This window comes from Mytilus galloprovincialis, chromosome 10 (assembly GCF_965363235.1).
Source record: "Mytilus galloprovincialis chromosome 10, xbMytGall1.hap1.1, whole genome shotgun sequence".
NCBI lineage: Eukaryota > Metazoa > Mollusca > Bivalvia > Mytilida > Mytilidae > Mytilus > Mytilus galloprovincialis.
The window spans coordinates 46,896,625-46,909,202 of record NC_134847.1 but is presented as its reverse complement, the minus strand read 5'-3'; the positions used below and the strand labels follow the sequence as shown (position 1 = coordinate 46,909,202).

Here is a 12,578-nt window from a genome sequence, read left to right as displayed (position 1 = left end):
ACTATTTTGTGTTAAAATAAGTTTAAAAAATCATATTGCCCAGTAATGCCCAGTAATACCCTTTTCTGGGAGTATTGCCCAGTCCAGGAAAACCTGTGGCCTGTGAATTCACGGGTGGGAAATACTTTGCCAACCCTGATTATAAAATATCCAGAAAGTTAGATAAAAGGTTAATATTTCTTTAAAAGAAAAACCTGACACCTATTCACATACTTCTTATATACCCCAGCTTTCTATTTATATTTATAGGAAAAAATCTTACTTGTTGACTATGGAATATAATTCTGGCAATATGGTCGCCATGGCCAAGTGTTGATGGCATAAAATGTATAGGAACCTCAATCTGAGAATGTGGTCGCAAACACAATGGCCGCTCATTTTCTCTCTCTAAGGAGAAGTTGTTTGTGTTGGATACTGTTGGTACTAACTCCAGTGTTTCATCTGTTGGATTGTCCAGTAGAATTGTCTGCTGTGTCCATCTACAATAGAAAAAATATAAAGAAAATTAATAAGAGTAAATATATTATTATCATGATCATACAAGATAAAAAAAGAAGCAGAACAGGTTCTCCTCCTAAGATTACCAAATAGAATATGTCTTATATTTCCAGATCAACAAAATTGAATGACAAATTCTGAATTTTATTTGTAATTCAAACTCCTGTTAAACTTGTTTATGGGTCTAATTATAGAACCTGATATAAGCATTAAAAAAGGCATCAGAAGGAGAATTGAATCTCTTATTCTTACCTTTTTTCATTTTTGTTTTATACAATTTTTTTTTATAACGACATTAATTTATTTGCAGAAAACAAAACCCGAACTGACCTTCCAAGTTCACATTCCATGTGTGTCAATGTTGTTTGTGGTGGTGAATCAGCATTGAGTCTGAGGTCATACCAGAACTCTCCAACAGTCTCATGGAAAAATATCAATCTAAAAATAAACCAAACAAATTATTGAACAAGGAGCCTTTGTTAGTCTTATATGATTTTTAATTTATATGTTTTGGAGTTAAATATGATGTCCATTTTTACTGAACTAATACATATTTTTGTTCAAGAGTGTGCTGAATTTTCTCACTGTGTTGAATGCCCCATCGGTGGCCTTTGGCTGTTTTTTGCTCTTTGGTTATCTCTTTGTTTTGTTTTAGCCATGACACAGCTATTCATTATGAAGTCTGAAAACTATCCTTCTTTAGAAGAATGGATAAGTACCCGTATAGTCTTATATAAAAATACAATTCTATTTTCAAAATATAATAAAAAAATAGCTGCAGACTGAAGTGTCATTAAACAACTTTACAAATGTATAATTTATTTTATTTTTACCTTCCTTTATGATTTCCTATAACAGCAGGAGCATAGGTGAGTGTATACACATCTTTTTCACCTGCTCCCAATATTATTGATGAGGCACCAGACAGATCCCTTCCTTCAATTGTTACTTCCAGCTTTATTTCTTCCGGAGTTGGATTCCTTACAATTACTTCCAACAATGCCTTTTTCTGAAACAAAAAATACAACATTACTCTTTAAATTCTAATATAAGATTTAAATTGGTGTGTAAACAATTCATCAAATAAAATTACTCATTGTTGAAGGTGGTACTGTGACCTATAGTTGTTAATTTCTGTGTCATTGGCAATCATAACAAGCCACAAAATAAAACATGTATCAATCGATCATAACATTTAATATATTCAGGAACACAAAATTCTAAACTAACAACATTTTTTCTCTCAACCAAAGAAATTGGTGTGTCTATAGATTTGTTTTTCTAATTCTGTGTGCAAATACATAAGATATAAATCATTTCAATATTCTGAAATTTTTACATTACTTGAATGACTTACATGACAAGCACATTCTACTGTCATTATACGTTCTGGTGGAGATGGTTGAACTTGGATCTCTAACGAGTACCAGATTCTGTAACCATAGTAACGTCTGCTTTCATCATCATCGTCGTCTGGTATCTCATCTCCATCACTATCAATCTCACTAAAACAAAAATCAACAATTAATAGAGGAACATAAACAGACAAAAATGCTTCATTTTTTTAAAATTATGCTGTGAATTGTACTGTGTAGCTATAAATCTTTGCCCTCAAGGTCCAAAAGATATAACAAAATGATCATATAACAAGATACAAATGTTTCCTCTACAGCAAGGCTCACAACTCTTCAGAATCATAGCGAGAAGTGACTTCTCTTTTTGAAACTTGATAAAAACTGAAAATGTCCATTGACATCGAGTGAAAGCGAATATGGTGAACAAGAGGGAGACTAGATTTCTCTTTTGATAGTCAGGGGAAAGCAACTTTATTGCCTGTTAGCATGAGCCCTGCTCTACAGTGAATAAGGAAACATTTACTATTGAATTTTATTCAAAATTCATGGCCGTGAGTGGATTTGATTTTAAACTCAACATCTGTTCTGGAAAACCTAATCACATTGATGACAGATTTCAGACCCATTGTCATTTATATTCAATTCCTTCATAACTAATACCAAATTAATTTATTGATGATTGATGTACCCATAGTAAACTGTGCTGTTTGAATGATTTTTCACAAACATTTGACCTTTTATTCCATTAACCTTGAACTTACACGATAGGATTTTTTCCAGCTATAAATGCTACAATTCCTCTATAAACTCCTCTTCGACTTGGCATCACTTCCATGTTGTACTTTCCAGATTTACCAGGAAGTATTGTTAGAGACATATTGCCACCCACAAACGGAATATCAGATTCAACCTAAAAATAAAAATTATTTTAATACAATAGATATAAGAAGATGTGGTATAAGTGGCAATGAGACAACTCTCCATCCAAGTCACAATTTGTAAAAGTAAACCATTATAGGTCAAAGTACTGTCTTCAATACAGAGCCTTGGCTCACACCAAACAATAAAGGGCCCCAAAAGTTTATTTTAATTTTTTTATTTTATCTATATCAAATTAAAATTTCTAAGAAATATAAGTTCAATTTTTCAAATCTCAATCAAGAAATATGATATCCTGTATTTGAACACTGAAACAAGTAAAGTCCAGACTAAATTTTCCAACAACCTAAGATTAGAATATCTTCCAGTTTAAAATTAAGGAAAGATAATAGAATGTAATAATATATAGCAAATAGCAGATATACAATCTGAATATTTACCCTATAACATAGCTTTTTCTTTGTGACATTTGGGACTGACAATTGACATGAAGACCTGAAAATAAAAACAGTTTAAATTACAAATTTAATTTTTATTCAATACTGTAAATTCAGAAATTATTGCAAAAAAATGTGACAGGGTTATAATCGCAATAATTTAAACTCACAATTTGAATTTTTTTATAGGAATTGAACAGGATTTTCTCAGTATCACAAAAATTAAAATTGCATTTTATTCTAAAATGACAAATTGCAAAAATAAATGCACGCAATAATTTCTAAATTCACAGTAGTCAGATAGCTGTTTATTTTCACATAATTGTTAGAACTTATACATAGCTTTTTCACCTGTGACAAAGGTGACCAATTGTTATTGGTGGTGGAATCAAGAATACCTGATGAGAACCATTGACCTTTGGAGTATCAATATGGCAATCCTATGCATTTAAAATCTGATTCAAAAACACTTGCCATGAATGGTATGTAAACTCATAACTTCAGTGTTCAGACAGACTTGTGATAAAATGTTTTGAATTATATTTCTAAACTAGAATGTGTCCATAGAAAACGGATGCCTCACTCACACTATGAGGGTCGAATGATAGTAAAAATTCTTGTTAAATGACATTAACGGTAACTTTTGGTGTATGATGATAAAATGTACACCCATTGGTGGACTTCAGCTGTTGTCTCTTTGACACATTCCCCATTTCCATTCTCAATTTTACTTTCTTTTAGATGATTAAAACATCGACTGATTTTGACGAGTCACGTTAATTTTTTTTCAAAAATGATGGCAACAATTCTTATTTGAGACCCCTGACGAATCATGATAAGGATATTTTGACGAATCACGGTAAAATTTTAACTAATTTGACGCTAATGGTAGCTGAAAATGACCATTTGACGCCAGATGTTAAAGGGCATTACTACCCTCCAGTATCATTTTCTATGTTCAGAGGATCATGAAATTGGGTCAAAACTCTAATTTGGCACTAAAATTAGAAAGATCATATCATATATAGGAAACATGTGCATTAAGTTTCATGTTCATTGGACTTCAACTTCATAAAAAGTGAGACAAACGGACGAATGGACAGACAAACCTATGAAGGAACAGACCCACAGACCAGAAAACATAATGCCCCTCTACTATCGTAGGTGGCATTAATGGTCATAAAATGTATTTTAGATTTATTTAGACACTGAAAATGAAGTGTTTAACCATCTTCGCTAGCCACGGAGAGAGCGGGAGTGGATCGTAACCCTTGGCTAGCGAAGATGGTGTTTAACTTACCTAGAAATTCCTTTCTTTAGATTGACCATTAAACGTTTGATGATCTTACCTCTTTTTAGCTTCACACTTGACAACAATATGATCCAGTGCTAATGGTTTCTTTGGTGTACCATTCAAGTGGAACACATGATCAGTTCCATCCTCCATGTTAGACAAGGTCAATTTGCCCTACAAAGGTCATAAACAAAATTTATTTTTCTAAAAATTAGCATGAATCTACAATTTTTTTATTATTCTTTCAATTCATTTAAAAAAGTTCTTCCTGTTATTTGAATTTCCTTGCATACAAAATAAAAAAAACTCAACACTCCTACATTTTTGTTTTCTTCGTTTTCTTATCTCTACTTTTTTGTTGTTTGACTGATTGTTAGGGATTTAACACAACTTTAACGCGCCTCTTTTGGTCTATTTTGAGGCAGCCAGTTTTTAATGGTGGTGGATGCCGGAGTGCCTGGAGAAAACCTCTGACTTTCGATAATCCTCGTCAATTAAGATTGTAGTCGAGTGCTCTTATCTTTTAAAACTGAACTTCAATGTGTAAGTAACTTACTGTTACTGGGATTTCATTCTGTGGTCTGTAGACCAGAGGATATCTAGTAGTATTGTAGGCCTTTGCTAGAATACTGGGTGGTCCTACAAAACCTGATCCTTCAATGCAGGCCTTCAGCGGCCAATCATGGTTTGTCATATTTACCTGTAATTAAAGTAATCACAATCTAAACATGTTTCATGTTTTTTCAATTTTTCAATATTTTATATTAATAAGAAGATGTGGTTTGAGTGCCAAGGAGAAAACTATCTATTCGAGTCACAAAGAGAAAACAATTATAGGAAAAAGTACAGCCTTCATCACGGCACCTTGGGTCAGCCTGAACAGCAAGCTATAAAGGATCCAATAATGACTATTGTAAAACAAATCAAACAGGAAAACCAAGGGTCAAATCTATTTAAAACAAGTATGAATTAGTATAGCATTAATAGGACTTTTAAATGACAGATATTTGCCATAGATTTTCTTGCCTTCTATTAAAATCTCAATTTAAAAGACAAGGATGAGATAAAGTACTTACAATAGGTATTTCTTGTGTTACTGACTGATGGACAGGAGCAGAGAAAGAGATCTCAGCAGTGCTGCCCTCTGGATTAACAGTACACTCTATTTTGTACACTCTGATATCATCTTGACTAGTCAGTGTAATGGTACATGGATAATGGCCAGGTTCTGAGGCTTTAAACTTGACAGGTAATTCTACGGAGGGTTCTTTCAAACCACCTAAAAAAAAATGGAAAAAAACATTTAATATGAACAGTTTCAGGATCATAATTTTTTTTTTTTCACTTCTAGTAAAATCTCAATACCAAAGGCATCCATGTATAGACATAATTTAAGTGTGTCTTCCCAATTATAACGTGTATGTTTAAAAGGTATGATTATTTTTTTTGATAATTTTACCTCTTAAATAAATGTTTCAAATCTTCACTGTACAGGTTGTTTAACAATGATGAAAGTTTATGAAAGTTTACATGCCCGAAAGTGAGTCATGAAAGCAAGTGTTATTGTCGTTATTTTATGCCTTATTGTGCAGCAAACAAATTGAGAGAAATATAAACTATTACCTGGTAATACAGGAGCACTCTTTGACTTCCTAGGACTATTATTCTGTGGTGGGACCAGTAATTTTGTTTGTACTGTGTAGAACTCAGAGTCCACTTCAACAGTATAGGATGTTCCAACAGGAGATTTAGCCTGATAAAAAAAAATAGTATAAAATTTTTCTTGTCATACTCCTTCAAAAATGCCTTGGAAAATGCATTTATATTTATCAAAAAGCAGTTTTACTACTACTTATAATCAAAACCTGTTTGTTAAATTAAAACTAAAACAACCTTGCAGATTGATTTTGCATTTGCTTTTATTTTTTAACTTCATGTTACCAATATTTATTTCAGACTCATTTTTACTTTTCAACAGTCTTGTTTTATCATTTACCATGTTAAGCCACACAATTTAACAGTCAAGATTCATCTAACATAGAGGGAAAAATGCAAATCTTACTTTTAAATTACTAATCCCTCTTGAAAAGGATTTTTGACATGTAAATATTGTATTGACAAATTCTTTCCTGCTCTGAAAGCTATTAAAAGATGTCTATATAGTAAAATGACAATTTTAATAGTTTTTGAACAGCCATATACTTTAAATTCAGAAATTAACTATTGTGATTTTTGGAAAATTTCATACATATATATATGTATATAATTTTTTATATGTATCAGATATCAAAATACGAGTTCTTATTATTGCTATACTCACCCAGTCATATTATTTGCATTGATAAAAACCTTGCAATAATTTCTGAATTTACAGTTTGTATATACCATTTCTTTTAAAGTACTATAATTTTCTTTTAACATGCAAACTGAATGTTTTATTTTTCCAAATGTAAAATCACATCAAGAGGAAACATCATCAACTGTAATGATAATTAGGTTAAGAACCTAACAAATGTATTATATTAAGTGTGTGCAACAAATCACCTTTGCTTGTGTGATACTCTGTGTAGCATTGGTTGATAGTTTAGTGATAACCTGTGATGTCACACTGCTGGAGTGAAGTGTCCCTGTCACTGAACGCCTTTGTAATTCTTTGTCACTCATGTGCTGTAAAAATATACACCAGAGATGCTTGACAAACAAATAGATAATCAATCTACATTAATCTTTAAAGGAGTTAGACCTAGGTTAAGGGAAATAACTCTTAAAATCATCAGTATGTTTGTGCCAACCATTTTTATAAATATATTCTTAGTTTCTAAATTGCATAGCTTATTTCCCATCTGTTTCAGGTAAATGCTTTAGATAATTGATGAAACTTACCTTTTACAAGCGCATAACTGATTTAATGAGTTATCTCCCTGAACTAAGGCCTACCCCCTTACTTACAAATTGTATCCAAAAACATTTAATAGCCCCTAAACATTTCATTAAAAAACAAGAATGATCATAATTCTACTGAAAATCATCCCATTTATTTGCTTCCTGGTCAAAATAAATATCATATTTTTTTTTAAATATTTGTTATAATTTTTAATAAAATTTATGATTACTCTGCCTAAAAAAATAATTTATTGGACAGAATTTTGAAAATTCTTCAGAAGGAAGAATCCAATGACAATAGGTGCTAAATACACAGGTTGAAAGATGTATTTTAGATTAAGGAATATGGCAATTGTTATCCCTTCCTTTGATGCGTTTGAGCTTATGATTTTGTATTTTTTAGATGATATTTTACATCCTAAACTATTCACAAATGTTACAATAAATGATCGTGCATTAGTTATAAAATTACTGGTGCAGTGCGAACAAGTTTCAATGTAAACCATTGTACTTACTATCTGAGATGCCATTAACAATGCTTTCTCTCTGGCCTTGTTCGTAATAGGTACATGTATATTTTCTTGTAATGTTTGTCCTGACTCACATTTCCAGTACACAACACTATCATCTCCACCAAATAATCCTCGTCCAGTACCTAGTAGATAGATGGTATATCAATTTCAAGTTTTGCAAGTTATGTATGTCAAAACACAGAAATAAAGCTTGGAAATATTGGACACAGCATTAGAATTTTCTTTAAAGACGAGATTGAAAATATCTTTCTCACATTTTCTTCTTTATTATTACTAGGTATAGCAAGTACTTGACCAGTATTGTTACTAGGTATAGAAAGTACTTGACCAGTATTATTACTAGGTATAGCAACTACTTGACCAGTATTATTACTAGGTAAAGCAACTACTTGACCAGTATTATTACTAGGTATAGCAACAACTTGACCAGTATTATTACTAGGTAAAGCAACTACTTGACTAGTATTATTACTAGGTGTACCAAGTACTTGACCAGTATTCATACAAAAATCTTATCAGAAAAAAAGAAAGTTTAAAATGAGTTTTTTTTTATACTCTTTAAAGAGGGTATTAATGCCCTTTACAGTCAGACATCAAACGGTCATTTTTCAGCTACCAGCATCAAATTGGTAAAAATTTTACTGTGAATTGTCAAAATATCCTTCTTGTGATTCGTCAGAGGTCTCAAATCATTTTCATTACTGTTATTTTTGGAAAAAATCAAAGTAATTTTCTATCACCTAAAAGAAAGTGTGCATTTTATTATGCACCAAAAATTACTGTTAATTTCATTTGGCCATCATTTTTACCTTTATTTGTCATGAAGGTACCCCCATTACCACCCTTTTTTAAAGTTACATATTAACAACTCACCAGCAGCTGCAGCACTACTTATTCTGACACTGTATTGTGATCTAACAAAAGGAATAGGAGCTGGTAATGGCATGGTAGACTTAGCCTCAATAGAATACAGGAATTCTCCAATGTTTTCATTCAAAAATATGACAGAACATTGTCTATCTCCGACACTGAATGGTAGGAAGTGGATCTCTATAGTCTTTGTTTCCTGTGGTCCAATGTTAACACTAGATATAGGACTGAAGAAAGCACTCATCATAGGTGGGTCCTCTGTAATAGAAAAAAACCAACATAACTGAGTACACTGATAAATTTTGATAAATATGAATAAACTCATCATAGGCTTTAAATTTTGTACACCATACACATGTTTCATTTATCATTTAAAAAAGACTTATTAATAAAACTTGGATGGAAATAAATTTAACCACTGTATCCACATGATACATTATTTCTCCACTTAAGATTAGATTTAAACTTTCAATTCTTAACGCCAAGCTTGCTGAGCATTTTAAATATTTAAAATAAAACTCTAGATTGGAGAAAAATCCTATAGCACCAGATATGGTGGTAGAATTCGCCTCTAATGATTTCTAGAAGATATGCTGGCAAATTTTATCTTTCTTTTTCAATGATTTGCAAAAAGAAATGTTCTTTCTATGTGATGTCATCAGACATGAACACTTTTTCGTAAAGTCACAACAGCAAATTCAGAGGAATGTAAGAAAATTAAAAGTCATAATTGAATTTGACCAATAGAGATCAAATGAACTGCATGTTTTTTTTAAAATGTCAGCTTGTTTCATCTCTATATTTTACAATACCTTTAAGTTTGATTTCTGTTCCCTCTATAGGTTTGACAGGGGGAGGAGTAGGTGGGGTCTCTGGTCTCTTCTGTCCATGGTCTATTCTAGCCCTGACCTTTCTCTTTCTACGTTCCTTTGATTTCATCAGTGTTGTATTCTTTGTGGGATCTAGAAGGTCTGTACTAGCCTCTACTAGGACTATCCTAAAGTCTCCGCCTTCGTTAAAGGGATTGGTTATAGTTAATTGTATTCTCTCTAGCTCATAACATGGGGATTCACATTTAATTATATGCTGAAATTAAAAAAACTTTGGATATTATTACATTACATGTATGTATTATAAGAATCCATACTTTTAAATGGCTGACAACAAATACCATGCATTCCATAATTCGCCGTTTCAGAATCTAATGCATTCTGGGTAATACATGTATCTTCAAAAGCGTATGACAAAACGTTGTGATTGGTTTAAAACATCCTAAACAATGGAAATCCATGTTATTTTCATTTTGGTGTACACCATGAAATTACCTACAGTCCTTTAGATTCTGAAAAGCAAATTATTTTTTTAATTCTCAGTAAAATGCAAAATTTCTGAATTCAGGTGCTTCTCCTGATGTTACGTCACAACAATGTAAAAACAACTAAAAAGCATGATAGAATTATATCATGATTGTAGCATATAAATGTAGAACTGAATGCTTCTTTTTGAAATTTCATAGGGTTGTAAAAGCATTGATCATGCACATATTTTGTATGAAATGCTTTGTTTTCAAAATACTGTTGTTTTCAGTACTGAATTGTTCATTCAATTGAAGGTACAAACAATATGAACCTTGTAGACTGTAGTTAATGTACCATGTGTACATTTCGCAAGTAGGAACCAGAAACCATAGAACATTTATTGTTAGGAATCTACAATATATACATGTATATATACAAGTCTAAATTGAAAACAACATTCAAACCTATGATTGCATTGGATAAAAACTGTTTATATCTATATATACATTTTTTACTACTTGATAAATTCTACTCTCTTGAGAAATAAAGAGAATGATGGATAAAATGATATTTAAACATAAGTCATTTTATGGTTTTTACTTACAAAATTTCTTCAACTTCAGGTGAGAGATAAAGGATGAAAAGGCCATATGGAATAATGGAACATTGATTTAAGAAAACGTATCAAAAATATGATTTTAGAGGAATATAACTTGTGATGAAGCCCCTGGTTTTGGGTCTATCAGGTTAAAAGTCAGTATGTATATATATGTATGTAAAATCATGCATTATTGTTATTACTTGTATTACCATTATCAATGAAAATATATTCTGCATTGTTAATTTTACCATAAAATGCTTATAAATTTCTTTTGCTTGATTGTGTGCCACTTGATAAATAAAAGTGAATGTCTGTTAACTAAGGATAGAATATATATATAAAAAAGTAAGGTTTTAACCCCTAGCTGAAATATTTCAATTCATGCAAAGTACTGACAATTGTTAAGGATGTATGGATACAGTTTTGTTATAAACATGTATAGGTTCTCTTTGCCACATGCCTATTAGTGTAAGGGTATTGGGATTCTTTTTACCACATGCTGAATTAGTTGATGGACAGTGATGAGTTAAACATATTCCCAAAACATTGTAAAAACTGTCCATTCCTTTTCCGTAGCTCAAATCAATCGAAGCAGTTTCATCCTTACTTATCTGATAACCAATAACAATTATCTGGTGTTACAGAAGCAGAAAAGTTTTAAAGTACAATTAACATTGAATATTCAAATTCGAGGTTCACCTGTACCAACGAAAACCACAAAAATTTGTATCCAACGAATATGAATGAATACACACTACTGTGGGTTCATTAGTTTTTTTAGTGGGTTTTCAATTTTCACGGATTTTGTGGGTAAAAGCGAATCACAAATTTAACTGTTCAAACAAAAAAACAATTTTTTCATTAACTAGTGTATAAACTTTGTAAATTCCACGCAAATTTCCCTTAATCCATAAAATTTTGATACCTATGAAAATAAATGAATCCCCAATATATTAACAGGGGAATTTTGTATCCCAGTTAGCAACCAGTGCATGCAATGAAAAGTACAGCTAAAAAAATTCGTGTAAATAAACAAACAAAAGTAATTTTTCTAACAAGAAGACTTATTACTTTTCTTGCTAAACGTAACACCAGTTTCATTTAAAAAATCATAACAGGGTAACTTTTTGTGTATGAAACATTCAATGAAATAAAATTTGTGACAAAAAGTTTTTCAGATTCATTTGATTTGTTAAAATCTTAGAATGATGGTATTCTTTAATTTAAAAACAATGTAATTTCAAAATATTCAATGAATGTTTCATCTGATAACATCATTAGTTCAAACATTGTTACCTCATCAAATTCATTTTGACTCTGAAAACAAGTTAGAACAGCAAACATGATAAATATGTATATATATATCCAAACCTACATTTATATTTATAAATACATTTTTAAGTCCTATCCCAAATTGAGATAAAATACTCAAGTATTATCTTGTCAACTTTACAAAATACTTACACAGAATTGGCGCAGAAACTATGATATGTTTTTTTAATAATATTAACTTTGACATATTTAAGAATTCAAATTTTGATTGTGACTCTTTATAACAAATTCATGGCCAAGATTATGAACTAATGACATAAGAGTATTCTAAAACTCTCAGAAATTAAAAATTAAACATGTTTTCATATATTTTTTGTTATAATTTTAACTTAATTTCAAAGCTATGAAAAATTCCAAAACAAAAAAGCATATTTTCTTTTGCTAAATTAAAATTTTTGTTGAAGATCAATTTCAAGTTAAGAAATTGCTAGTAAAATTATACTTAAAATTATGTAGATGCTTAGTGATGTTCAAATACATGTTACATGAAAACAATCCATAAAAGTGCACATGCATTTTTGAAAAGAAGCTTTTGTAAATAAGTATTAAAAAAATAAAGCAGAAAACAAATTGATGATTGTATGTTTGATGTGCATTA

General features: G+C 30.9%; 1 protein-coding gene across 5 annotated transcripts in view; it reads right to left on the bottom strand.

Annotated features, from left to right (window-relative positions):
• Positions 1 to 12,578, bottom strand: part of LOC143047673 (cilia- and flagella-associated protein 47-like) — a 60,715-nt gene that overhangs the window by 10,673 nt on the left and 37,464 nt on the right. For 3 of the 5 annotated variants that reach the window (XM_076220859.1, XM_076220860.1, XM_076220862.1), the window contains 15 exons: positions 11,945 to 11,965; positions 9,562 to 9,835; positions 8,753 to 9,007; positions 7,862 to 8,001; positions 7,008 to 7,130; positions 6,087 to 6,216; positions 5,540 to 5,742; positions 5,020 to 5,163; positions 4,519 to 4,637; positions 3,173 to 3,227; positions 2,615 to 2,763; positions 1,856 to 2,003; positions 1,332 to 1,507; positions 829 to 936; positions 263 to 479 (listed from right to left, as the gene is read on the bottom strand). In XM_076220859.1, coding sequence (XP_076076974.1) covers positions 263 to 479; positions 829 to 936; positions 1,332 to 1,507; positions 1,856 to 2,003; positions 2,615 to 2,763; positions 3,173 to 3,227; positions 4,519 to 4,637; positions 5,020 to 5,163; positions 5,540 to 5,742; positions 6,087 to 6,216; positions 7,008 to 7,130; positions 7,862 to 8,001; positions 8,753 to 9,007; positions 9,562 to 9,835; positions 11,945 to 11,965 — 2,262 coding nt within the window. The remainder of the gene's footprint in view (positions 1 to 262; positions 480 to 828; positions 937 to 1,331; positions 1,508 to 1,855; positions 2,004 to 2,614; positions 2,764 to 3,172; positions 3,228 to 4,518; positions 4,638 to 5,019; positions 5,164 to 5,539; positions 5,743 to 6,086; positions 6,217 to 7,007; positions 7,131 to 7,861; positions 8,002 to 8,752; positions 9,008 to 9,561; positions 9,836 to 11,944; positions 11,966 to 12,578) is intronic. The other 2 variants (XM_076220863.1, XM_076220861.1) reach the window with 2 other exon arrangements.